Consider the following 27,467-nt stretch of genomic DNA (forward strand, 5'->3'; position numbering starts at 1 on the left):
TGAAAAGATGACCTACTGAATGGGAGAGAAACATTTGCAAATCATATTTTGATAAGGACATATCTAAAAATATAAAACTCTTAAAACTCAAAAAGACACCCCAGTTTTTAAAATTGGAAAAGATATAAGTAGGTATTACTTCAAAGAAATAGCCAATAAGTACATGAAAGGATGCTCGGCATCATTAGTCATTATGGGCTAATCAAAACCACTGTGAGATACTACTTCACATCCAGTAGGATGATTATAGTAAAAGAGACAGACAATAACAAATGTTGGTGAGGATGTGAAGAAACTGGAACTCCCTTACATTTTTTACATTTTTTACACTACTCCTTTACACTGCTAATGGCAATGTAAAATTATATAATGATGCAGCCACTGTGGAAAACAATTGGATAGTTCTTCAAAAGTTCAAAACTTCTGTGCTTCAAAGGATATTATCAGGAAAGTGAAAAGAACTCAGAATTGGGGAAAGTATTTGCAGGTCATTTATCTGATAAAGGACTTACGGGAATGCTTCCACTGTAACAATAAAAAATAACACAAATGGAAAATTAAAGACTTAGCTGTGATTCAGAAATTCCACTGCTAGAAATACCCAAGAAAATGGAATTCATACTAAAACTTGTACATAAATGTTCTTAGTAACATTATTCATGGTGACCAAATAGTGAAAGTAACCCAATTGTCTGTCAGGTGATGAGTAAACAAAATATGTTAGAGTCATGTGGAATATTACTTAACCATGAAACGGAATGAAGTACAGATTCATGGTACAACATGAATGAATCTTTAAAATATTATACTCAGTGAAAGAAGCCAGACACAGAAGGTTGTACATTGTATGATCCTGTTTATGCTAATTGTCCACCTGTTTATACTAATTGTCCAGAATAGGCAAATCCATAGAATCAGAATGGAGATTAATGATTACCAGGAATTGGGCGGGAAAAGGGTATGGGAACTGGCTGCTTAATGAGTGCGAGCTTTCTTTTGGGTATAATAGAAATATTCGGGCACTAGATAGTGTTGTGGAGAGGGCAATGGCACCCCACTCCAGTACTCTTGCCTGGAAAATCCCATGGACGGAGGAGCCTGGTAGGCTGCAGTCCATGGGGTCGCTAAGAGTCGGACACGACTGAGCGACTTCCCTTTCACTTTTCACTTTCACGCATTGGAGAAGGAAATGGCAACCCACTCTAGTGTTCTTGCCTGGAGAATCCCAGGGACGGAAGAGCCTGGTGGGCTGCTGTCTATGGGGTCACACAGAGTCAGACACGACTGATGTGACTTAGCAGCAGCAGCAACAACAGATAGTGTTGATGATTGCACGACTTTGTGAATATAGTAAAAAACACTGAATTGTAAACTTTATGTGCACATTCTATGGTATGTGAAGTAAATCTCAATTTTAGAAGTATTAACCTAAAATCATTACTTTATTCTTGTTTGCTCGTTCCTCGAAATTTGAAGGCTTGGTTCCTTTATTTTCTTTTTAATCTCTCAGGCTGTCAGCAATTCCTCTTGGTTATACCTCCAAGATACATTTAGGCTTCTTACTTTTAGTCTCCACCATCACCCTGGTAGACCTGAATACCATCATTCCTTGTCTTTGTTGCTGCATCACCTGTCTATTGATTCTCCTGCTTCCAGCCTTGCCTCCTCTCTTCCTCCACCTCCCTGAATTTGTTCTTTAAAAAATAGAAAGATTTTCTTTAAAAATTAAATGTATCATGGCATTCTCCTACTCTAAACCCTTCAGTAAAATTCAGACTCCTGTAGTGCCTTAAAATGCTGGTGTGATATGCCACTTGCCTGGTTCTATACCCTCAACTCCTACAAAGCTCTGCATTGCACTCATCTTATGTCACAATTGCCTTTGCTCTGCTTGAACCAGCCAAGCTTTTTTCCTCCTGGAGGGCATTTGGACATGCTGGTCCCTCTGCCTGGCACACCTTTCCCTGCAGCTTTTGTCCTGGCTGGCTCTGTTCTTCCTTAAACATCATCCCCTCAAATAGACTTCTGTGGCCATTCTAACTGAAAAGAAAAAAAAACAAAACAATCCCTTGGCCCCATTATCTTCATCTCAGCACTGTTTATTTCCTTAATAGGCCTTACAGTGTTGATTTTTTTTTTTTAATGTCTCACTTATTTACTGTTTTCTTCTTAAGTCTGTTTCCCTCTCTAGATTTTAAGGCAGAGGCCCTATTATCATGGGCTTCCAGTGGCACTAATGGTAGAGAACTCGCCTACCAATGCAGGAGACATAAGAAACGTGGGCTCGATTCCTCAATCTTCGGGGTCTAGAAGATCCCCTGGAGGAGGGCATGGCAACCCACTCCAGTATTCTTACCTGGAGAATCCCATGCACAGAGGAGCCTGGCAGGCTGTGGTCCCTAGGGTCACAGAGTTGGACACAACTGAAGCAGTTTAGCAACAGTGCACACATGTTATCATGGCCCATCTTTGTTTCCCTAGTGTCTAGGCCAGCACCTGTCACATCGTAAGTGTTCAATGCATGTTGGTAAATGAGTGAATGAATGAAAGAATTAGAGATTTTTATAAAACTCCCTGAAGACTTTACCTTTCTCACTAATTTAGCATTTTAAAACACATATTCCTTCTTCCACGAGCTGTATTTTTAAAAATTAAATAAGATTGGTCCCAAAATTATCCCGTGAGAAACTCCATTATTGATGTTTTATGTCTGAAAAAAGGGCTTCCCTGGTGGCTCAGACAGTAAAGAATCCACCTGCAATACAGGAGCCCTGGGTTTGATCCCTCGGTTGGGAAGATGCCCTGGAGGAGGCATGGCACCCACTGCAGCATTCTTGCCTGGAGAATCCTTGTAAACAGAGGAGCCTGGTGGGCTACAGTCCATGGGGTCGCAGAGAGTCGGACACCACTGAGCAACTAAGGACAGCACACACTCTGGAAAAATTCCACGTTCATCTCCCACCATTTTTATTTTTGAGGATAAATTTATCTTTGTTTTCTCTTCAGAATGATGGCTGTCTCGGTACTTCAGGTGGAATTCGTCCTTTTCACCTTCAAAACTGGAAGCAGAAAGTTAGTCGAACTAAGAAAGCAGAATTCATACGTACAGCTGAAAAATATAAAAATCAGTAAGTATAAGAACATTATCTTCAAGGAACATTGCTCATCATTTTATTACAAACGATATAAAGTTAATTCTCCTCCACTCTAATCCCCTACCAAAGACTAGTCACTAATCTTTCAAATGTAAAACAAGGGGCCCGTGAGAAGTGTGAAATATACAAATGATAGTAAACTATTTAATATAAAGTTAATTTTAAGTAGAGTTCTTTAAATCTTAATTTCACTATTTTGAATCAGTGTATATCAAGGAGAATAAAAGATTTCTTTAGATCACATATGTCAAGTAACAGATTGGATACATTTTGACTTAGCAAAGTAAGCACTTGGTAAATATTTTTGAGTGAATAATTTTAATGAAGAGTCCTACTGTACTCTTGAGGTTTTTTTTTTTTTTTTTTTTAATTGGCCTTTTAATTGATCTCCCTTCCTTGGTCTCTACCTCTTTCAGATCTACCCTGTACATTATGACTAGAAAAATTGAGAAGATGGCATTTAAGTTTTAGTGTTTATGTATTTTTAAATAACTAGTGGTATTTACTGAATGTTCACCATTGTTAGTAGCACCATATGATTTAATAAATATAATGAGTAAAGGTAAAAGAACTGGAGCTCAGAGCAGCTAGCCCTCTCCTATAGTTGGAGGCTTTATAATACACTGCTCTGAATTTATGCAGTATCAATTTGCTGAAGAACCAAGAGAAAAGGAGGCTTTTGTAAGAAATGATCTCTAGACCAGAATTAGTGGCAGTTGTCTGTTTAGAAATTCTACCAATAAATAGTATACTGTTTGAATTTTAACATAGTGCAGCCTCGTGAGACTGAATTTTGACTGTATCAGTTTAATTCTTTCATTTTTAATACTCAGAATTTGATAAACTACAGTTTTTTTTTTAATTTATAAAATGCATTATCTTAGATAGAATTGGACTCTAGGTTAAGATTTCTGGTTTATGTTTCTTTCTAGATGAGATAATCTGCCAGATGATTAATGTACATAAATATAGCAAGCCAGTTAGATTATGCCAGTATAGATAGGTACCTTATCTGTGTATAGGTTTTATAACTCTGATTAGGCTTTCTTCATCTGTTATAAGGTTTTGGAAAAACTCATTGAAAGAGTATTAGAAAAATCCATTGAAATTGAATCCAACAATTCTCATTGAATATAAAGGGAAGAACACCATTTGTAATATTTTTATTTTCAGAATAGGTTATATATTCACGTAATTCAAAAATTAATTCACATCAAAGGATCCACAGTGGAAGGTCTTTGTTTCACCTGTGACCCATATCACCCATTTCCCTTCTCCCCAAACAACCATTTTTAGTTTCTTGTATATCCTTCACAGGTATTTTATATGCTTTTTTAAGGACATAAAAATGCATATGCAAATAGTTCCCTTTTTTTTTTATAAATGGGAGTATACTATATATACATTCTTGTGCATCTTGTTTTGTATTTTTAACTTAAGAGTATATCCTAGATACCAAGAAGTTACCAAGGCATGATAATGGTATTATAATTATACAAATCAGGTACTCATAATCTCTAGAAATGCACACTGAAGTATGTTGGGGTGGAAGTACATAATGTAGTGGATTTCCTTTAGAGTACTTAAGCAAAAAAGGAAAAGGAAAGATAAAAGGTAGATGAAAGAGAGGAAAAAGACAGGTAAAACTGTTGAGTTAGAGTGATATGAGGTATATCATGTGGAACGATGTGAGGGGAATCAGTTTTCCATTCTCTAGTATGTCTTAACATTTTCATGTAAAACTTTTGTTAAAAAGGAGCGTATCTTGGAGGTCTTTCCTTATCAGTACGTAGAACACGGTACCGCGTTGCATTCCAGTGTGTGCGCGTACCAGCACTTATTTAATCTGCCCCTTAGTGATAGACATTAGATTACAGAAAACGTTAAATTATAGTAAATAAACGCTTAATTAATTGAGCATCCACGGAGGTTCATATCATTTTGCACATCTGTAAGTGTGTCTTTAGGAAAAATTCCTTCAAGTAGAAGTGCTGGATCAAAGGTATATGAATTTGCGATTGTAATGAATAATTTCTGATTATTCATGATTATGATGAATAATGAATAATTTCTAAATTATCCTTGATAGGCCATTTATGATTTCACCAACAATATATGAGAGGACCCATTTCCCCACAGTTTTATCATCAGAATATGTTAAACTTGTGTGTGTTTTTCCCACCAGTCTGATAGATACAGCATGTTACCATGGTATAGTTTCAGTCTTTTCTCATGTTACGAGAGAGGTTGAGCATCTCTTTTTGTTTGGCAATTTGTCTCCATTATTACATTTTGAATATCTTTATGGGTCAATATCGAATCCAGGAGTAACAAAGCATGACTTACTGTCGTAGCATAGCCTGTGTCCATGATGGGCATTTCTGTTTGATTTCGGTGCCTTTCCCCACCCCAGCCAGAGTCGAGGCAGGCTGGTGCTCAGTGCAGGGCTCCAGGAGCTGCCCGCAGCCTGTTAGACTGACCTGCAGACTAAAAGCTTTATTGATGTCTCTGTTCTTCCCCTTCCTTCCTCCCAACATAGATTGAAGTTATGACTCCCTCAGCCTCGGGGCAGCCAGGTAGGGCCTGTGGCATTCTCATCTATTTACCTCAGTGTGCCTTTTATATTAAATTCTCTTCTTGGTTGGCAAGTGAAAAAGATTGGGAAACTCTGCCTTATACAGTTGCCCCTCAGAATAGAGGAAAGGAAATCAGTGACCAGAGATACTCCACCACTCATTAAATTCAGGATTAGTGGAGAAGTATTTATATTAATTTCCACCTTGTGGGAGAAAGAAAATAGATGTTGAGAAAATAAATTTCTTTGTCCAACTGAAAAAGTTTCTTGATGGTAAATTGTTTTGTTTTACCCCAGGGTTCAAGCTAACATCAGAAGTCCTTACTGGTAGATGGATTAAAGCCAAGGAGCAAGGATGAGATGAAGAAGCTTTGACACTAATGTAGACCATATCCCATAAAAATATTAAATCCCTGCCTTCATAGATGTTTGCCTTTTGAAGTTTTAGTTTTATTAGCATTAGTAACTTGCATTTCTATAGTGCATTTTTCTTCCCTTGTGGCTCAGATGAATCTGCCTGCAATGCTAGAGACCCAGGTTTGATCCCTGGTTTGGGAAGATTCCCTGGAGAAGGGAATGGCAACCCACTCCAGTATTCTTGCCTGGAGAATTCCATGAACAGATGGGAGCCTGGCAGGCTACAGTCCGTGGGGTCACAGAGTTGGACACGACTGAACGACTAGTATACACACACACAGCACTTTCCTAACTACTGTTTTCATTCCATAGCCTTATTGATCCAAGTAATTTTATTTTGAATCCTTTGATCAATTAATACAAAGTACGGATTGTAAGTATATCCATATTTTAAACAATTAAAAGTGTACTTAAATCATATTTATACTATTTGTTTCTTTCCCTAAAGGGTTATTAATCTAGAAAAAGACAAACACAGTCATTTCTACAACCAAAAAAGTGACTTCAGAATTGAACATAGTATGCTGGAAGAATTGGAAAATAAACTGATTAACAGCAGGAAAACAGAAAGTAAGTTGAGTTCATGATGAACAAAACTCATTGAGAGATATAAAGTCATAGTTTTGCCCTGTGCGTTGTCCTTGTGCGTGACTGTTACAGTCTCTATCAAGATACATTCTAGTTGGTGTAATGTTTATCTTTTAAGGATATGTATTTATTTTGGGGGTCACTATTTAGTCTGGATATTTATAACTGTATTGTTATAACTGCATTGTTTGCTGTGTATATTTCGTCTTAATAGGAAAAAGAGGGTTTTGTTTTCTGGTTGTCAAATCAGTTAATGATACTACATTATTTTAATAAAGGAAGGGTGCCTTAAAGATCTGCACAGGCTGGGCTTGCAAAAGGATCAGCATGCCTTTAGCTGGAGGTGTACTGTAGCCTTCCTTGGAAGAGGAACAGAAAAAACATAAAAAGACACAGCTGGTTCAAAGTCCAAATTCTTACTTTATGTTTGTAAAATGTCCAGGTAGCTACAAGATTACTTACAGCCAGGCTTACACAGTGGTATTTGGTGTAGGTTGTTCAACTGTTGTGCCAGCCAATAGGAGGAAAGGCCAGACTCAGAAGGATGTTCATTTAGAAGAAAGCAATACTAATGATCCACACAGTTTCCTGAATCTGTGTCCTGTCGCAGAAAGCCTTTTCAGTTCAGTGATTCCAGTTAATCTACCAAGATAATGTAATTATGTTTAATTTTTTGCAAGGTTTGCAACAACAGTCTCGTATTTTGGTGTCAGTTTTTAAATAAAGCTTTGATTATGGGCAATAAATTTGAAAAATAAAGGAAAACTGATTACTGGGTGTCTGATCTTAGCTCATCACCAGGATCCTATCAACTGAATCCCAGACTCAGTAAGCATCAACAGATTCAGAACCTGTATGACCGTTAAAGTGCTCAAGTCACATAGTTGCTTAAACCTGAGTTTACTTGTCTGTCATATATTAATAAAACCTGCCATTTCTACCATAGGAGAGCTGTCTGTGCATCTGATGAAATAGTATTGGGTAGGCTCAAAGCTTCGTTCAGGTTTTTCTGTAAGATGTTATGGAAAAACCCAAATGAACCTTTTGGTCAACCTAATATATAAGAAAGTGTTAGAGATTGTACAGTGAATATGTTCTACTGCTTGTTATGAATATTAATAATTACTAACTGTACTAAATGTTGGCCTTAAAAAAGAATTTTACAAGAATACCTTGTTTCCTTGTAGAGTAGATTTTTTAAACTGCAAGTCCTTATTTTATAGTAAAAACACTTGCTAACTTTGATTAAAGGAAAAGTAATGGTTTTCAGGGGCTTCCCAGGTGGTGCTAGTGGTAAAGCACCTACCTGCCAACACAGGAGACGTAAGAGATGTGGGTTTGATCCCTGGGTCAGAAAGATTTCCCTGGAGGAGGGTATGACAACCCACTCCAGCATTCTTGCCTGGAGAATCCCATGGACAGAGGAGCCTGGCAGGTTATGGTCCATAGGGTCGCAAAGAGTCAGACACAGCTGAATCGACTTAGCACAGCACAGCACAGCAGTGGTTATCGTTGAGCTTTATAAAATATTGAGACTTATTACATAGAGACTATACTGCTCATGAGACACCTTTATAGTTAATTAAAAGAAATTTTTAGTAAGTTTTTCCTTTCAGAATATAAGATTGCACTATTTTAAAAAGTCATCTTTTGTCAGACGGTGGCAAGAATCATTCTCTCTCTTCTGTTGGAATGATGAGACCTAACATAAATGCCAGATTTCTAGTTCTCCTCTTTGATTCATAGAAGAATCTGAGCATCCCTTGTTTAATATTAATGTTTCTTAATATCCCTCAGTTCTTTTACAGACAAAAAGGGTGATTTTTCTGTCTCTCTATCATGCCATTAAGTAGAGTATCTCCATTCTGTGCATTTTAAGTCACTTGATTTTCTCCCTTTTAAGGCACTTTATTTTTATTTTCTAATTTCCCTTTGTCTACAGTTTTGCTTCTCTTTATTCATACTTTGTGTTTATCTTATCTTGGAGAAGAAGGAATGCACTGCATTAATATAAGGATATAGAAATTTCCCTTTCACATGTTTCGGTTCAGAAGCATTAAATAGCTATACTTTACTTCAAATATTATGTCACATTTTAGCATGCATTTATGTAATGTTGTACTTGAATGCTTTGCCTATAGTGCAGAATGTCAGTTCCAAATGAATTACTAAAAGATCATTTTCTCTATAGTGGTATCATTGTAGCTGTTCAAACTATTGCAGATGTAAAACAACAGAAAACACTTTCCTGATTACTAGGGAAGTTTCTTGACTTAAAATGCCTAAAAATGAGTTAGACCCTGTAAAATACATTGGGTAAAGTTTCTACTTTTATAGAACTCTGGAATTTTAATAAAAAATGGAAAAAGCCAAAGTCATATATGCATATTTGGGTTTGTTTTGAATATTAGCACTGGCTTCCAGCCTAAAGATAAACTTTTTAAAAAAATAATTGTTTTTAAGGACTTTTGAACAGAGCCGTTTGGTGTTTCATGTTCATTTGTGGAAGAGTTGCAAAAAAAAATAAGGGGGAGGTGGATAAGTAAACTACCCAAAGATGATGATCAAATATTACTATATGAATATGTATATAAATATGAGTATTTGACTTTATGCTAATAATTTAAGTGATTACAGTAAGGTTACTACTTCAGAAGAGAAATATTAAAGAAGAATCCAGTCTTCCTGCTGATGATACAGAACATCTGAAAATGGCTTTGAGACCCTTTGTTCTTCAGGCTTCTATTGTGGGCCTAGCACCTTACTTTAGACTGGTCCTTTGGCTGCGCTTGACAACCTGTAGTATAGCAGTAGCAGCGTTAGTCTCTCAGACATGTCCATCTCTTTGTGACCCCACAAACTATAGCCCACTAGGCTCCTCTGTCTATGGGATTTTCCAGGCAAGAATACTAGAGTGGATTGCCATTCCCTTCTCCAGAGGATCTTCCTGACCCAGGGATTGAACCCAGGTCTCCTGCATTGCAGTCAGACTCTTAACCATCTGAGCTACAGGGAAACCTATAGCATAGACACCAGTAAATGGCATCTGAGACATCTCCTCAAGACCATGACTATGACACCAGAGGGTGTCACCAGCCCGCCTTAGTTGGTGTGGTTAGGTAAAGTTAATTCTCACTGAGCAGTTTGTCAGTATTCACAGCATTAATGTTGGCAATACAGTCTTAATATTCTAACAATAATTGAGATCAACTCTATGTCCGCAAATTATAGCAAAAAGGAAAAAACTGTTAAAAAATAAAACATGATTAAAATTATGCTACTGATCCATGTTTTGGAGTGTCCAATAACTCAGTCTCCAGAGTTAAAAAAATATTTCTAAGGACAATTCCCTGGCACAGGTTATAATAAGACTTAACCTGTTGTGCCTTAAAAGATTAGACAAAATTAGATGCTTTGTTTATAGCAAGAGTTGGTTCGGGCTATACTAACACTCATAAACCATCTTTTGTTCTTTAATTGTTCTTCAGTTACTTACTAGGTGAGGGTGATCAGTCTTGTGTGAAGAATCCTGAATTGGTAACCACATTTGTCATAGACTTATTTTAAAGTACATCCTTCAGTAGTTCAGTTCAGTTTAGTCGCTCAGTCATGTCCGACTCTTTGCGACCCCATGAATCGCAGCACGCCAGGCCTCCTTTGTCCATCACCAACTCCTGGAGTCTACCAAACTCACGTCCATTGAGTTGGTGATGCCATCCGGCCATCTCATCCTCTGTCGTCCCCTTCTCCTCCTGCCGATATCCCTCCCAGCATCAGGGTCTTTTCCAATGAATCAACTCTTCGCATGAGGTGGCCAAAGTATTGGAGTTTCAGCCTCAGCATCAGTCCTTCCAATGAATACCCAGGACTGATCTCCTTTAGGATGGACTGGTTGGATCTCCTTGCAGTCCAAGGGACTCTCAAGACTCTTCTCCAACACATCCATTCAAAAGCATCAATTCTTCAGTGCTCAGCTTTCTTCACAGTCCAACTCTCACATCCATACATGACCACTGGAAAAACCATGGCCTTGACCAGACGGACCTTTGTTGGCAAAGTAATGTCTCTGCTTTTGAATATGCTATCTAGGTTGGTCATAACTTTCCTTCCAAGGAGTAGGCGTCTTTTAATTTCATGGCTGAAATCACCATCTGCAGTGATTTTGGAGCCCAGAAAAATAAAGTCTGACACTGTTTCCACTGTTTCCCCATCTATTTGCCATGAAGTGATGGGACCAGATGCCATGATCTTCATTTTCTGAATGTTGAGCTTTAAGCCAACTTTTTCACTCTCCACTTTCACTTTCATCAAGAGGCTTTTGAGTTCCTCTTCACTTTCTGCCATAAGGGTGGTGTCATCTGCATATCTGAGGTTATTGATATTTCTCCCGGCAATCTTGATTCCAGCTTGTGCTTCCTCCAGCCCAGCGTTTCTCATGATGTACTCTGCATATAAGTTAAATAAGCAGGGTGACAATATACAGCCTTGACGTACTCCCTTTCCTATTTGGAACCAGTCTGTTGTTCCATGTCCAGTTCTAACTGTTGCTTCCTGACCTGCATATAGGTTTCTCAAGAGGCAGGTCAGGTGGTCTGGTATTCCCATCTCTTTCAGAATTGTCCACAGTTTATTGTGATCCACACAGTCAAAGGCTTTAGCATAGTCAATAAAGCAGAAATAGATGTTTTTCTGGAACTCTCTTGCTTTTTCCATGATCCAGCAGATGTTGGCAATTTGATCTCTGGTTCCTCTGCCTTTTCTAAACCCAGCTTGAACATCTGGAAGTTCACAGTTCACGTATTGCTGAAGCCTGGCTTGGAGAATTTTGAGCATTACTTTACTAGCATGTGAAATGAGTGCAATTGTGCGGTAGTTTGAGCATTCTTTGGCATTGCCTATCTTTGGGATTGAAGTGAAAACTGACCTTTTCCAGTCCTGTGGCCACTACTGAGTTTTCCAAATTTGCTGGCATATTGAGTGCAGCACTTTCACAGCATCATCTTGGATTTGAAATAGCTCAACTGGAATTCCATCACCTCCACTAGCTTTGTTCATAGTGATGCTTCCTAAGGCCCATTTGACTTCACATTCCAGGATGTGTGGCTCTAGGTGAGTGATCACACCATCATGATTATCTTGGTCATGAAGATCTTTTTTGTACAGTTCTTCTGTGTTTTCTTGCCACCTCTTCTTAATATCTTCTGCTTATGTTAGGTCCATACCATTTCTGTCCTTTAGCGAACCCATCTTTGCATGAAATATTCCCTTGGTATCTCTAATTTTCTTAAAGAAATCTCTAGTCTTTCCCATCCTGTTCTTTTCCTCTATTTCTTTGCATTGATCTCTGAGGAAGGCTTTTTTATCTCTCCTTGCTATTCTTTAGAACTCTGAATTCTGGTGCTTATATCTTTCCTTTTCTCCTTTGCTTTTCACTTTTCTTTTCCAGCTATTTGTAAGGCCTCCTCTGACAGCCATTTTGCATTTTGGCATTTCTTTTCCACGGGAATGGCCTTGATCCCTGTCTCCTGTATATTGTCACAAACCTCCGTCCATAGTTCTTCAGGCACTCTGTCTATCAGATCTAGTCCCTTAAATCTATTTCTCACTTCCACTGTATAATCATCAGGGATTTGATTTAGGTCATACCTGAATGGTCTAGTGGTTTTCCCTACTTTCTTCAATTTAAGTCTGAATTTGGCAATAAGGAGTTCATGATCTGAGCCGCAGTCAGCTCTCGGTCTTGTTTTTGCTGACTGTATAGAGGTTTTCCATCTTTGGCTGCAAAGCATATAATCAATCAGATTTCTGTGTTGACCATCTGGTGATGTCCTTCTTCCTTACAGGAGCAAAAATCCAGCAACAATTGGCCAAAATATACAACAATGTAAAGAAACTTCAGCATCAGTTAAAAGATGCCAAGCCTACACCTGATTGTAAGTAAATTTACATTTTCTATTTTTTTCTTATGTATTAGTTTTTTCTATTGTTCATTAGAAAAATATATACTTTTAAAATAAATTTTTCTATTTGGCATTAATGGAGGAGGTAAACTTTACTTTTTGTTAGAGATTAATAAGGAAACATTGGGAAAATGTAATATCTGCTGTTTATGTATTTTTTTTAGTCTTTAAAATGCTATCAAACGCTTATAAATTATGAAGTAGAACAGATATTAATGTCATATATAGGATGAATAGGGCTTCCCAGGTGGCACTAGTGGTAAAGAACCTGCCTGCCAATACAGGAGACACAAGAGATACAGGTTTGATCGCTGAATCGAGAAGATCCCTTGGGGGAGGCTATGGCAACCCACTCCAGTATTCTTGCCTGGAGTATCCCATGGACAGAGGAGCCTGGTGGATTAGAGTTCCTGGGGTTGCACAGAGTCAGACACGACTGAGGGACTTAGCAGCAGTAGCAGCTTCAGATGAAGAATCTGTGGTATACAAAGATTCAGGTTCAGCTGATAAAGAGGAAAAGATTCTTGATTCTTTGCCTACTGTTCCCATCATTTGCTAATTGAAGTTATTGCCTTTCAGAGGCATTTCAAATACCTGAGGGAATGGCTAAGTAGTATTAGGGCAAATTTTAGTCATTTGTGAAAGATGAAATAGGGTCCTTACCTCTTTCCTTATGCCAACATTCATTCCTGAGAGATCAAAGCAGTACAGTAAAGTGCTCAAGATGTATGGACTTAAGAATCAGACACATGCTGGGTCAAATCCTTCAATTGTCAGGTACGTGGTTTTAGGCAAGTGACTCAGTCTGTTTGAACTTTCACTTACTGAGCTCTGAAATGGAGATAATCATACAGCCTAACTCAGAGTTGTGGGAATGAAGTGAGACTGCACGTAGAGCACTGATGCACTGCTTATAGCATAATCACTAAAAATAGTAAATATCCAAAACCACTAAAAATATGAGAAAAGAACACGGATTACTATTTTTATGAGTATATAATTTATAAGAATGACAAAAGTCAGAAATCATAAAGAAAAAAGTGGACATAATTGACTATTCAAAAATACCACAAACCTATCAGAAAAGTTGAAATACAAATGAGGGTAATATTAGCAATATATATGTAACTTTAAAAGCTAATATCCATAATGCGTAAAGAGTGTCTACAAATCCGAGCAACAAAGGTAACAGATGAAGAGAATGGGCAAAGATTGTAAGTTGCATATTATAGCCAAAGAAACACAAAACACATGGAAAAGTGCTCAGGCTTATTAATTATTATACAAATGTCAGTTAAATCAATGATAATAAATTTTTGATTATTTGGAAAAATAATCAAATTTGGAAATGGCTGGAATTACATGAGCAGGAGCACTCCCAGGAGCTGTAAATAGCTCGAGCCTCTTTGAAGGACAGTGTGACAGTATTTTACATACTGTAAAGTGGGCATACTTTTTATAGCAATCAGTTATCCTCTAAAAATACTTATTTGAGGGGGGAGGGATAGATTGGGAGTTGGGCATTGACATGTACGTACTGCAAAATAAATAGGCAACAGGGACTTACTGTATAGCACAGGGGACTCTGCTTGATATTATATAGCAACCTGAATATGAAAAGAATTTGAAAAAGAACAGATACGTGTATATTCGTAACTGAATCACTTTGTTGTACACCTGAAACTAGCACCACAGTGTTAATCGATGATAGTCTAATATAAAATGAAAATTAAATAAAGTGCTGTTGGCAACTTGTGATAAAAAAAAATAAATAAATAAAATGAAAATTAAAAAATTAAATAAAAATACTTATTTGAGCATGCAGAAATATGCAAAGATAGTTACTACAGCATTGCATCTCTTTAAAGATTCATCAGTTGGAGAATTAATGATTTAGGGTAGCATTAGACAACGAAATGCCATGTAGCCATACAAAGAATGAAGTACCATATGTATGTTGATATGGAAAGTTAATTACAACATATTGTTAAAGAAAAAGTGCAAGTCACAGAAAACATATGTGATATAGAAGTTTTTTTGGAAAAAAAATAATATTTAAGGTATGTATGCTTAGGAAAAAATCTGATAAAAAAAATCTCAATCATAAAAATTTACTTTTTAAAAATACATTTTTTTCTTATCCTTTAGGCTGAGAAATGTTTTTTAATTAAGAGAACATTCTAATTTTCTTCCTAATTTTTAATTCTTAGTCATAATAAAATATGACATAATTTTTCCTTTTTTTTTTTTTTACAGTTGTTGAAAAGCTCAGAGAAATGATGGAGGAAATTGAAAATGCAATTAACACTTTTAAGGAAGAGCAGAGGTTGATGTATGTTTTAAACACATTTTAATTTAAAATTATTTACCTTTATTTTTCAATAACTTTTTAGGTAGTTGTATGTAAACTATTTTATTGTTACAAATTTAATACTAGTCTTACACAAAAGCAGTATAATACTTCTCTTTTGCTTTAGGTTTTAGCCTGCTTTTAATGTTTTAAGTGAATTTTCATTTATATTTGGAGTCTATAAACTCTCAAATAAGAGTTTGAAAGATTGTTTTTTCCTCTGAGGAAACTCTTTGAAGACTTAGATTTATAAATGTTAATACTGTGAAGTGGAGAAGATATCAAGAGTTGGGAATAATAAAATTTGAAGGAAAACAAAGGGCTAATTTGGATTGGTTTGTATCTTATTTTTCAAACTTTTATTTTTAAAATTTTAGATATGAAGAGCTTATTAAAGAAGAGAAAACAACTAATAATGAGTTGAATGCCATATCAAGAAAAATTGACACATGGGCTTTGGGTAATTCAGAAACAGAGAAGGCTTTCAGAGCAGCATTGAGCAAAGTTCCTGTGGACAAAGTCACACCAAGTGCTCTTCCAGAAGAAGTGGTAGAGTTTGAAACGTTCCTTCAGGAGACGGGAGGGCGCCAGGGGGGCTGGGATGATTATGACCACCAGAACTTTGTGAAGATGAGAAGCAAGCATAAAGGGAAGCCAGTGTTCATGGGAGAAGTTCTGGAGCACCTTCCTGGAAGAACGCAGGATGAAGTTCAACAGCATGAGAAATGGTATCAAAAATTTCTGGCCCTGGAAGAAAGAAAAAAAGAGGTAATAAGAATTGTAATAGCTATTATTTACTGTATATGTCTATGTTCTAGGACTAGGACTGTGCTACACTCTTTAACATACATTATTAACTTTAGTGCCAGCCTATGAGATATGTTTACGGTTTTCTCCCGTCTCATAGCAGGTGAAACTGAGGCATTGAGAAGTTAAGTCATTTTAGTGGAACTATAGTTGACATACTCAACATCCAGCATAATCTACTCTAAGGAATAATACAATGAGTCAGAAAACATCTGACAATGGTAACATCCTATGTCCACTGGAAATGGGAAATTCAGATTTAACTAGGCTTTTGATAAGTCATCTTACTAGTGAAGTCCACATTATTTGCAACAGAAAATAAAGAGGGCAGTAGGAAAAAAAAATTCTTTGACTCAAAAGTTTCTAAATAGTTTTGGAACTTTAGTTGCACTACTTATTTTAAAAGACTCAAAGTTTTGGCAACCCCAGAGTAGAGTAACTCTTAATTGTAGCAAATACCTAAAAGGTCCCATTTTCACAAAAATATTATTGTGGCTCTGGTTTAGATTAGGATTCCTCGCTGGCATTGGTGACTGTTTGGACTGGATAGTTCTTCACTGTGAGGGCTGTCCTGTGCGCTGTAGGGCAGTTAGCAGCATCCTTGACCTCCACCCAGTAGATGCTGGTAGCACCACCTTAAATGTGATGATCAAAATATCTCCAGACATTACCAGACGTCCTCTGGAGGGTAGAAATGGCCCCTGGTCAAGAACCATAGGCTTAGATAGTCCTAAGTTTTTTTTTTTTTTAGACTTGAGCGCAATAAACTTTAATTCAGTTTGGTTTGACAAGAAAGGTATGACGATTCAGCTGGCAACATACCCAAAAAGGAGCATTAAAGAAATACTTGATTTTACATGTAAAGTATTAGAGGAAATAACTGGTGGTTTGTTGTTGCTATTGTTTCTCTCCAAAATAAGTTGAATGTTCATAAGGTCGACACTTAAAACTTTAAGAAAACATTTTGAAACATAAGTCATTTTTTAAAACTCAAAATAACAATCTAATAAGAATTATTTGGACTTCCTGGTGGCTCAGACGGTAAAGCGTCTGCCTACAATGCGGGAGACCCGGGTTCAGTCCCTGGGTTGGGAAGATCTCCTGGAGAAGGAAGTGGCTACCCAGTCCAGTATTCTTGCCTGGAAAATCCCATGGACGGAGGAACCTGGTAGGCTGTAGTCCATGGGGTCACAAAGAGTCGGACACGACCGAGTGACTTCACGCACAAGAATTACTTGAGGTTTTTTTCCAGGGGCCAGGAGAGTGGTCTGAGGACCAGCAAAGTCAGCGTCACCTGGGAACTGGTTGGAATTTAGCAGGGCCCAACCCCAGACCTGGTCTGAACTCAGAGGGGGGCCCAGAATCTGAGTTTAAATAAGGCCTCTAGGTTATTCTGTTAACAAACTCAAGTTCCAGAACCACCTGTCTAGGGTAAAGGAACAGACAGTGTTCCTTAACTATGCTTCTTGTAATAAAGGTAAACCACCTAGATTCTGGCTTTCTCTTCTCGTTCCCAGCCACCGTGTTTCCTGATCCCTGATGACTGATTGAATGTCAGGGTGATGCAGGAAAGAGTGTGAAAGAGGAGATGTCATTTACAGAAGCAGGACATGTTCGAGGAGAAGTGGGAAGTTTGGGAGTATAGCATCAGGAATGCAGTTCTGTATTTTGGGGTTTTTTTGGCTGCACCCTGCGGCATGCAGGATATTATAAGTTCCCTGAGCAGGGACCAAACCCATGCCCCCTGCGGTGAAAGCATAGAGTCTTAACCACTGGGTGGCCAGGCAAGTCCAGAAATGCATTTTAAATCTGTTGAGCTGAGAACGTTGAGTAGAAAATTTACCATTCTTATCTCCCACTTCCTTTAATATATCGTATGTTTTGCCTAAATGAACATACTTCTTTTCAGACGTTCCATGAACTTTGTGGTCCATGTCCTCTTGCTTATCTTGTTCTCACTTTCTGGAACCTCCTTCTTTCTTCCACCATCCACTGCTAACTTAACCTGCATCTGCCCAGATCATATGCTGCTTCCTTTTGCCTACTCACCCCTCAGAATTTCACTAACACTTGTTTATATGTCTTGTGTGCTATGCGATGGCATGTTCTAAAATATGTTCTAGTATTTATGCACATGTCTTATCTCACCTAGAGCAGTGCTGGTCAAACTTGGTCCATGGGTTGGATGTTAGTTTGCAAACTGTTTCTGGTCTTCAATGAGTTATTGTGATTATACAAGAATCAGCTACCCAGTAAGCATGCTATTTAGTTCAAGTGACTGTTTTTTCATAGAAAACTTCCTCGTTGAAAGAAGCAGTACATTGATTTACCTTCCGGCATGAATTCCTGATATTGTTGTGGACTGGTACTTTGAGTAGCACTGGACTAGATGGCATCTGGTATTGTTTAATCAGCTGTGGGTCCTATTCACATTGTCTTGCGTATAGTACACACAGCAGAAGGATGTATTTCATGAAAATGGATGATATACCATGAGGAACTTCAGGGAAAAGTAATTCAGTTTCCTTTATGGCATAGAAAAGCCCGCTAGAATTTTAAATAATCTTTACATACCCACTTATAAAGATATGAAGCTATTTTCCTTTTTTTTTAAATACTTTTGAAGCACTATGTGCCAAGCACTGACTCATTTAAACTTCAGAACAACCCTATTTGAGAAATGCTACCTACCACTTACAGATGAGCAAAATAAGGACAGAGACATGTAACGACTCACCCAAGGTTACATCTAGTAATTGGAAAAGCCAGGATTTGGTCCCAGATACCTGGCTTCAGAGCACATATCCTCACCTACCTCACTTTTAACTCCTTTTCTGAATTTGACCAGAGATGGGTCACTCAGAAGGGATTATAAGCCTAGAAAGAGAATTTGGAAGCAGAAGTGAAATGATCAGAGGAAAGGACTGTTTCCCGTGAACATCAAGGAAGGAGGTAAAGGGGAGGAGGAGACTTCATGAGGTGCAGTCCTTGTGTACCTGGTGATTCAAAGAGGAAGAGAAAGGCCAATGGAATAGCCATTATTTAGTGTTTTAAAAGATACATTAAATTTTTTACAAAGAGAAGTAGAAAAAAGTTGCATTGGTTTAAAAAACCACTTTTCAAATCTAAGCAACAAGCATACTGCAGTCACTATGTAGAAAGAGATACGGATTTGAGGTTGTATTTTAAAATGGTTTTGGCGGGAATTCCCTGGCAATCCAGTGGTGAAGATTTGGTGCTTTCACTGTCGAGGCCCAGGTTCGGTCACTGGTTGGGGAACTAAGATGCCACATGCTTCACGGTGCAGCCAAATTAAAATAAAAAATAAAATGCTTTTGGTTATTAAAAAATTTTTTGTCTTGCTATTGTTGTTTTTTAACCACATAGTCTATTCAGCATTGGAAAACCAAAAAGCAACAAAAAAAGGAGGAAATTTTCAAATTAAAGGAAAAAGACAGCATACAAGTACTTTCTCATAGTAAACAGGAAGATAATCAAAAACAAAAAGAAGAACAAAGAAAGAAGCAAAAATTGGCCATTGAAGCTTGGAAAAAACAGAGAAGTATAGAAATGTCAATGAAAAACGCTTCCCAGTTAAAAGAGGAAGAAGAGAAAGAGAAAAAGCAGCAGAGAGAGCGTCAGCGCCAGTGTAAACTGAAATTGCTGCTGGAAACGTACACCCAACAGAAGAAAGAACAGGAAGAATTTTTGAGACTTGAAAAGGAGATACGGGAAAAGACAGAAAAGGCAGAAAAAAGGAAAACTGCTGCTGATGAAATTTCCAGGTTTCAAGAAAGAGTAAGTAAATACATTTCCTGAATAATTTTTCAGTGATACACATGGAGGTATTACTTCCAGGCTCAATTCGGCAAAAATTAATTGAATGCTTCTTACGTATCTGGCCTGGACCTAGCATTAGTACACCAAAATAAGTAGGCTGTGCTCCCTGCTTTCTAGTAGGTTATAGTCTAGTGGGGATGAGTGGTGTGCAGATAGGGGACTTCGCTGTGATATGGTAAACAGTGTGGCGCTTGAGGTGCGGACAGACAGCTTGGGGAGGTGGAGTGCACGGAGGGAAGCTCACATAGCTGTGTGAGGCAGAAGGCGATACTTGAGTCTTGAAAGGGAAGGAAAGAGAGCTCCTTCCTAGCAGAAGAAACAGCGTGAATGGGCGGCTTGGAGGAGCGTAACAGTAGCTTATGGGGGAAACTGTAAACACTTCAATATTCTTAGGGGGAGATGGAAGCCAGTATCGAGGGGGATACGGAAGCCAGCAGGAGACGAGACTGGAAAGGCAGCCACAGTCCAGGCCATGAAGGTCTTGTCTGCTCTGCCACACTGGCTGGGTTTTCCCCGTAGGCGATTTGCTTACTTGGTCACTGTCCAGCTTCCTACCATAGTGTAAGCTCTATGAAGGCAGAGGTTTTGTCCTTTTTGTTCATGCTTTACCCCAGGGTCTAGCACATTATACTCAGTATATACTTAAAGGAATCAAGGTTATTGCTGAGAGGTAGGGCTATAGTGATTTTAAACAAATGTATACAAGAAAAATCCTAATCAAAGAAAGAAGTTGCAGTCTCATCAGATAGGGCAGAATTCAGTCCAATTATATTAAAAAAGACAAGGAAGGGTACTTTAAAATGAAAAAGAGTACAAATGAGAGATAACTTATGAATTGCATCAAAATATACGTGCAAATATAGGCAACATTTATAAAGCAAAACATAAGGGAAGCACAAAGAAAATAATAAAAAATAACACATTACTAATGGTATTTCTTTTGGCTCATATAAAAAATAAAAATCTCCCTAACCAAAGATCCATTCCCCAAAAAAGCAAGCAAGTCACATAATAAAAGACTTAGAAAAAAAGAAAACCTTGTATTGCACAGAAAGTATAATGCAAGAGATCTAAAACCAGACATCTCTGTATTGATAACTGAAAATTTTACCCATTAAAAGAAAGGAAGTTTTAGATTGACCAATAAAATAAAACAAGAAACAGTTGAAAGAAAGTGATTCAGAAAGGATGTGCATGTGTTACGTTGATATTCAGAGAAAATAAAGCTCTTAGATTTTCTTTTTTTGGAAAAAGTTGATATTAAAGGTATATTGCTATTTAAGGTAATTTAATTTTACATGCAAGCAACTAAACTTTGAAATAAATTCTAGTTAATTTTACTTCTTAATGTTATCTTTTTTGTTGGTATATGTCTTTTAGGATTTACATAAACTTGAATTGAAAATTCTGAATAGACAATTAAAGGAAGATGAGAAGGCAGAAAAACAAAGAAAACTGGCAAAATTAAAAGAAAAGGTACTCTACACTGAGATTAATTATTTTCATTGTTATTATCATAATTCTTTTATTTGTAAGGCTCCAAACGTAAAATCCAGTTCTCTTTTATCTCCATCTCCTTTATTTCATACTTATTTACAAATTACAAAGCAACTGTTTAATTCTACCATTTCACATTATAAGCACCTCGTTTTCTTTTATCCTAAATTCCTTCTTTCTTCTTGCTCTTCATTCTTTTCTTTATTCTTCCTATGTGAAAAAAAGTGAAAGTGTTAATTGCTCATTTATGTATAACTGTTTGCAACCTCATGGGCTGTGGCCCACAAGGCCCCTTTGTTCATGGAATTCTCCAGGCAAGAATACTGGAGTAGATAGCCTTTCCCTTCTCCAGGGGATCTTCCCAACCCAGAGATTGAACCCAGGTTTTCTGCATTGCAGGCGGATACTTTATTGTCGGAGCCACCAGAGAAGCCCCCATTCTTCCTATATGAGCCTATACTTTAGATCTATAGCAGCTATGAGCATTGTTGAATTTCATTGGTGATAAAGATACTAGTGACTCTCACAGATGAAACAAAGGACTACTTACTGGTGGTTATTTATCTTAAATTTATTGTCCGTCATAGTTTGCTGTGTTACATTTTCCTCATGCTGCTGCTGCTGCTGCTAAGTCGCTTCAGTCGTGTGACCCCATAGACGGCAGCCCACCAGGCTCCCCTGTCCCTGGGATTCTCCAGGCAAGAACACTGGAGTGGGTTGCCATTTCCTTCTTCAATGCATGAAAGTGAAAAGTGAAAGTGAAGTTGCTCAGTCGTGTCCGTAGCAACCCCATGGACTGCAGCCTACCAGGTTCCTCCATCCATGGGATTTTCCAGGCAAGAGTACTGGAGTGGGGTGCCAGTGCCTTCTCCAATTTCCCTCATGAGAGAAATACAAAAAAATACAACAGCGAAGTAGAATAAAGTAACTAGAAAAAATAAATTAACATTTTATTAGTAGATTGATGTAATCCAAATTTTATTTTAGCTGTATGAGCACAATTAGAAGTTTACTGAAGAGGTTATTAACAGTTTTATTTCTGTCTAGGGAATATCAAATATTTTTCTTAAACCTGCTTTCTGTTACTAAAGATCTTACAAGTACAAACTGAATAGTTCATTTAAATTAACTGGCACTCATTTTACTTCCGATTACAGGTTGAAAACAATGTTAGTAGAGATCCCTCTAGACTTTACAAACCTACCAAAGGTTGGGAAGAACGGACCAAAAAGATAGGACCAACAGGCTCTGGGCCACTTCTACATATCCCACATAGGTAAAGAAGGAGTTAGAATGGTGTTCACTCTATAATAATCTAATAAACTGTATATGAACTGTATATATTTTATGTAATTTATATATATTATATTTTATAATAGTTTATTATAAACTTTTTAAAGAGTGTATAGATAAAACAAATCTATATACTTTTTAAAAGTTAACATTTAATCAAGACTTTAAAAAAATACCCTACATATTTATACTCTCTTTTCTTCTTCTCCTTAGGGCTATTCCAACCTGGAGACAAGGAGTTTAGAAAATATGGGATCATGAAATTGTCATTCAGTTGATGAGAATGTTAGCATATGGAGTTACAGGAGGAGAGAATGACCATGTCCTTAAAATTTTATTAGCCTCTTCAGATTGATTATTGTGTTGCATGTGAATTGGCAGGTATTAAGTTCTACAACGCATTGTCATTAGTGTTTCTTGTTTATACTAAGAGGGTAATTAATACATGTTGGCCTACTGATGTAAAAGTTCTTTGAATAAGTTTATGTTAGAAACAGTATTTTATTTAAATACTTAAAACATTTGAAAGATTTTTTTTTTGTCATGGCATGGCAAAATAAATTGAGACAATCATAGAGTGACATTTTTAAACCAAGATTTTGTACCATTTATAACTTGGAACTAAATTAACTTGAGTAACAAAAATTTTAAGTTTTTTCTTTTGAGTTATGAAATAAGTTAGAACTTTTTCTAAGTTTAACAAATTGGTAATTTGTCAGTTACTACATTTTTGTGTAACAAATATTTTGTATTTGTTTGACGCATGCTTTGTTTTATAAGGAAAATATTTATTTTAAAAATACACCTCTCACCTCCTATATATTCTGTTATTTGCATTATTGATATACAATCTTACTGGTCTCCTTCAGCTGTTCCACGTCTCCGTTCAGCCTTCCTGGGCCCACACATTTATAAACCTGTGTCCTTCACATCTTCTTCCTGGGCCCACACATTTATAAACCTGTGTCCTTCACATCTTCTTCCTGGGCCCACACATTTATAAACCTGTGTCCTTCACATCTTCTTCCTGGGCCCACACATTTATAAACCTGGGTCTTTCACATCTTCTTCCTGGGCCCCACACGTTTATAAACCTGGGTCTTTCACATCTTCTTCCTGGGCCCCACACGTTTATAAACCTGTGTCCTTCACATCTTCTTCCTGGGCCCACACATTTATAAACCTGTGTCCTTCACATCTTCTTCCTGGGCCCACATGTTTATAAACCTGTGTCCTTCACATCTTCTTCCTGGGCCCACACATTTATACACCTGTGTCCTTCACATCTTCTTCCTGAGCCCCACACGTTTATAAACCTGGGTCCTTCACATCTTCTTCCTGAGCCCCACACGTTTATAAACCTGGGTCCTTCACATCTTCTCAGCTGATGCAGTTTTCTTTGGTGCTTTGTTTGCCTCAAGATGTGAAAGTTTTGTTTTTAACAGCATCGGAAAAGTAAGCTGACTTTAAAGGACTATGATATTTCTTAGTAGTATTTAAAATTTTTTAAATTGCTAGACCAATACGTTTGGTCAAAAGAGTCAGTTTTAAAATTTCCAAACTTTTATAAATGAAAATACAATTTAACTTCATTCGACTCAATTTTATGAAAAAAAAAATTTTAAATCTTAGTTCCTAACTTTAAGTAGTTCCCACCTTACAGGAAGGGCATCACATACATGACAAATATAAGAAACTTCATTTCTTATAACTTTTATCTCAGGGTATGTTAATTATAATTTGATCATTTAGGTCAAATGATTTAGATACAAATTTACTAGGAGTAGTGTTTAAAACCTTTTCTTATTTCACAGTTAATATTCAAAGTAGATGGCTTCCAGATTTTGGAAACTGAATTCTATTTATACAATTCTTGGTGCAAAAAGAGAGAATTAATATAAAACACTGTTACTCAGGAATGCCCATTTTATTTGTTGCACTTGTTCTCCTTAACTTTTTAAAATGATTTGAGGTGGCTTAGAAATAAAATACAAACAACAGGACAAGAGAATTTAAAAACAGAACTGAATAACAACAGGATAGAGCAAAGTAAAGGTTTCTTATACATTGCTTTCTGACATGTTGCTTTTTTGTTGTACACAAATACAGCTTTCTGTTTCCCGCATTTAAGGTAAGCCTATTGTATTGGGTGAGATGATTCTTACAGTTTTTGCTTAATTTTGTTTATAGTATTTTGAAGAAACTTGTCCTTCTAGTTGTATCTGAAACAAATAAGGAATTTATCATATGGATCCTTTGTATAAAGGATGCAGAGTAAACATAATGTCTTCAGTTACAGGCTCGTGGAAAAGAGGTCAGATAAACAGGTCTTACACTGGATTAAGAAATTGAGGAAAAAACACTAAAGGAAAAATGTTATAAAGCACCCACAGTTCTACTACTCTGAAGGTAACTTCTTCTGAAAATATACCTACATATTTTAAATAGCTATTCTTAGAGTACATTTGAAATACTATACTATTATCACTTAGCATTACAGCACGTACAATTTTTCTATGTTTCTATATAATTCAAACATTATCATTTAATAGCTAAATAATATTCAATTTTATACATACTCTGTCATTCCTATACTTTGAAGACTTGTGGTCTACATTTTTTAGCTAATAATGTGCAGTGACATTCTATGTGAAGGGCTAGATTCTGTCATATGTATGTCAGAATTCTTGTATGGTCAGAATCACCCATGAAAAAGTGGGTGATTACTTACCTAGGAAGTATATTCTCTCTCAGTGAGTCCACCATAGAAATATTTTCTCCATTTGGATCATATTAGTGGTTCTTGAGCTGAGAATCAGATGAAATATTTGGCTTCCCGCTAAGAGCCAGGTTGAATAGATTGTCTTTCTGTCTGAGCTTTGAATAGCTTCAGCCATTTGGTGGTGTATCTGTGCAAGTGAGAAAAATCTTCATTGTAATCATGGAATGAAAACTCCTTTAGACTGGACATACCTATGGACAATGACTCTTGGCCTCCATATTTGTACAGAAGCACCGAGGACAGCCCTCTGCCCATACCTGGCAGTTTGTTAATGTAGTATTTGTTAAAGACATGTAGGAATACCTGAATAATTAGTTACTAGTACCTAACATTATTCAGGGTGCTTTGGATTGGTGAAAACTCCAGCCCACATGGTATGCTTTTTAAGAAATACATTTTCTAAGAAGGCTAACAAAATTATGCTCAAACTTGTATTCAGATCAGATCAGTCGCTCAGTCGTGTCCGACTCTTTGCGACCCCATGAATCGCAGCACTCCAGGCCTCCCTGTCCATCACCAACTCCCGGAGTTCACTCACACTCACATCCATCAAGTCAGTGATGCCATCCAGCCATCTCATCCTCTGTCGTCCCCTTGTCCTCCTGCCCCCAATCCCTCCCAGCATCAGAGTCTTTTCCAGTGAGTCAACTCTTCGCATGAGGTGGCCAAAGTACTGGAGTTTCAGCTTTAGCATCATTCCTTCCAAAGAAATCCCAGGGCTGATCTCCTTCAGAATGGACTGGTTGGATCTCCTTGTAGTCCAAGGGACTCTCTCTCCAACACCACAGTTCAAAGGCATCAATTCTTCGGCGCTCAGCCTTCTTCACAGTCCAAATTTCACATCCATACATGACCACAGGAAAAACCATAGCCTTGAGTAGACGGACCTTTGTTGGCAAAGTAATGTCTCTGCTTTTGAATATGCTATCTAGGTTGGTCATAACTTTCCTTCCAAGGAGTAAGCGTCTTTTAATTTCATGGCTGCAGTCACCATCTGCAGTGATTTTGGAGCCCAGAAAAATAAAGTCTGACACTGTTTCCACTGTTTCCCCATCTATTTCCCATGAAGTGATGGGACCGGATGCCATGATCTTCGTTTTCTGAATGTTGAGCTTTAAGCCAACTTTTTCACTCTCCACTTTCACTTTCATCAAGAGGCTTTTTAGTAAACTTGTATTAGCTGACTGTAAAAACCCGAGTTCAGACCGGATCCTTGCGTGGATATTTTCCCCTAAGACTACCTCATAAACTTTTAAAGGGAAGAATGTATGGCTGAAGCAACTGAAATCCCTCTTTTTGAAGAAAATTAAAAAGAAGCTTATGCTGTTTCATTTTCTAGCATATGCCTATTTGTAGAACACCTAGCATTTATTTGCTGTTGCATATTGATGCATTATTGATGCTGGATGACACACTGACTTAAAGAGTACAATCTCTAGTCTCCTAAAAGAAAATGATACAAACCCTCATATGCAAATCAGCAGTGGTGTGTGTGCGATACAAACCCTCGTATGCGAATCAACAGTGGTGTGTGTGTGTGTGCGCGCGCGGGCGCATGCACATGCAATTCCTGGTATTCTAGAGGAGTAGAAACATCTCTTGTGTAGCGTCGATAATGATTTAATGAGCATTTAGTTATCTCTGTATTAGTTTTGTAGATTTTCCCCATTCAGCTTAAAACTGTGGCCCTTCAAAAATGAATCTGTTGGCAACTCTATACTGACCTATTTCGGTTTTCGTATATACCATCTTCATGTTGTTTAGGGCCCTAATTTTTTCAAAACGACTTTGAAGCTATTGACCTTGCACTTCTTCCCAAAAATCGAACGAAGATAAAAGTTCTGGAAGGATTTGTTGGCTGAATCTTACAGGGTTTAAAAGGTGTTTCCAAAGCTTTGGGCTTAGAGTACAAAAAGGAAAGATCGTGCCCCACCAAAGGGGAAATCTGAGGGAGAAATTGCCGCGTAAGGCCTTCGGTTGACAGCGTGTAGTTTCAATCGCCAGCTGGGGTGGGGGCGGACGCACGCCCCCTCCCCACGCACGCCCCCTCCCCACGCACGCCCCCTCCCCACGCACGCCCCCTCCCCACGCACGCCCCCTCCCCACGCACGCCCCCTCCCCACGCACGCCACCCAGGTGTCGCCCCTCGGTTCCCTTAGAGCCGCGCGCCAACTGCTTCCGGGTCGCCGCAGACGTCGTTTCC

General features: G+C 37.7%; 1 protein-coding gene and 1 pseudogene across 12 annotated transcripts in view; both read left to right on the top strand.

Moving 5' to 3' along the window:
* Positions 1–23,300, top strand: part of CCDC112 (coiled-coil domain containing 112) — a 244,661-nt gene extending 221,361 nt beyond the window's left edge. For 9 of the 12 annotated variants that reach the window (XM_086323267.1, XM_086323264.1, XM_086323266.1 and 6 more), the window contains 9 exons: positions 3,007–3,128; positions 6,596–6,717; positions 12,579–12,668; positions 14,952–15,027; positions 15,423–15,813; positions 19,240–19,650; positions 21,073–21,168; positions 22,347–22,465; positions 22,696–23,300. In XM_086323267.1, coding sequence (XP_086179393.1) covers positions 6,669–6,717; positions 12,579–12,668; positions 14,952–15,027; positions 15,423–15,813; positions 19,240–19,650; positions 21,073–21,168; positions 22,347–22,465; positions 22,696–22,726 — 1,263 coding nt within the window. In that variant the 5' untranslated portion in view covers positions 3,007–3,128; positions 6,596–6,668 and the 3' untranslated portion in view covers positions 22,727–23,300. Of the gene's footprint in view, positions 1–3,006; positions 3,129–5,694; positions 5,732–6,595; positions 6,718–12,578; positions 12,669–14,951; positions 15,028–15,422; positions 15,814–19,239; positions 19,651–21,072; positions 21,169–21,776; positions 21,991–22,346; positions 22,466–22,695 lie in introns of those variants that run through there. The other 3 variants (XM_086323272.1, XM_086323271.1, XM_086323274.1) reach the window with 2 other exon arrangements.
* On the top strand, positions 6,982–7,494 carry LOC147365475 (small ribosomal subunit protein eS27-like pseudogene; annotated as a pseudogene).
* Positions 23,301–27,467: the final 4,167 nt, after the last annotated feature.

Source organism: Bos grunniens, chromosome 10 (genome assembly GCF_055505025.1).
Source record: "Bos grunniens cultivar Pamir isolate PY7600 chromosome 10, Bosgru_T2T1.0, whole genome shotgun sequence".
Taxonomy (NCBI): domain Eukaryota; kingdom Metazoa; phylum Chordata; class Mammalia; order Artiodactyla; family Bovidae; genus Bos; species Bos grunniens.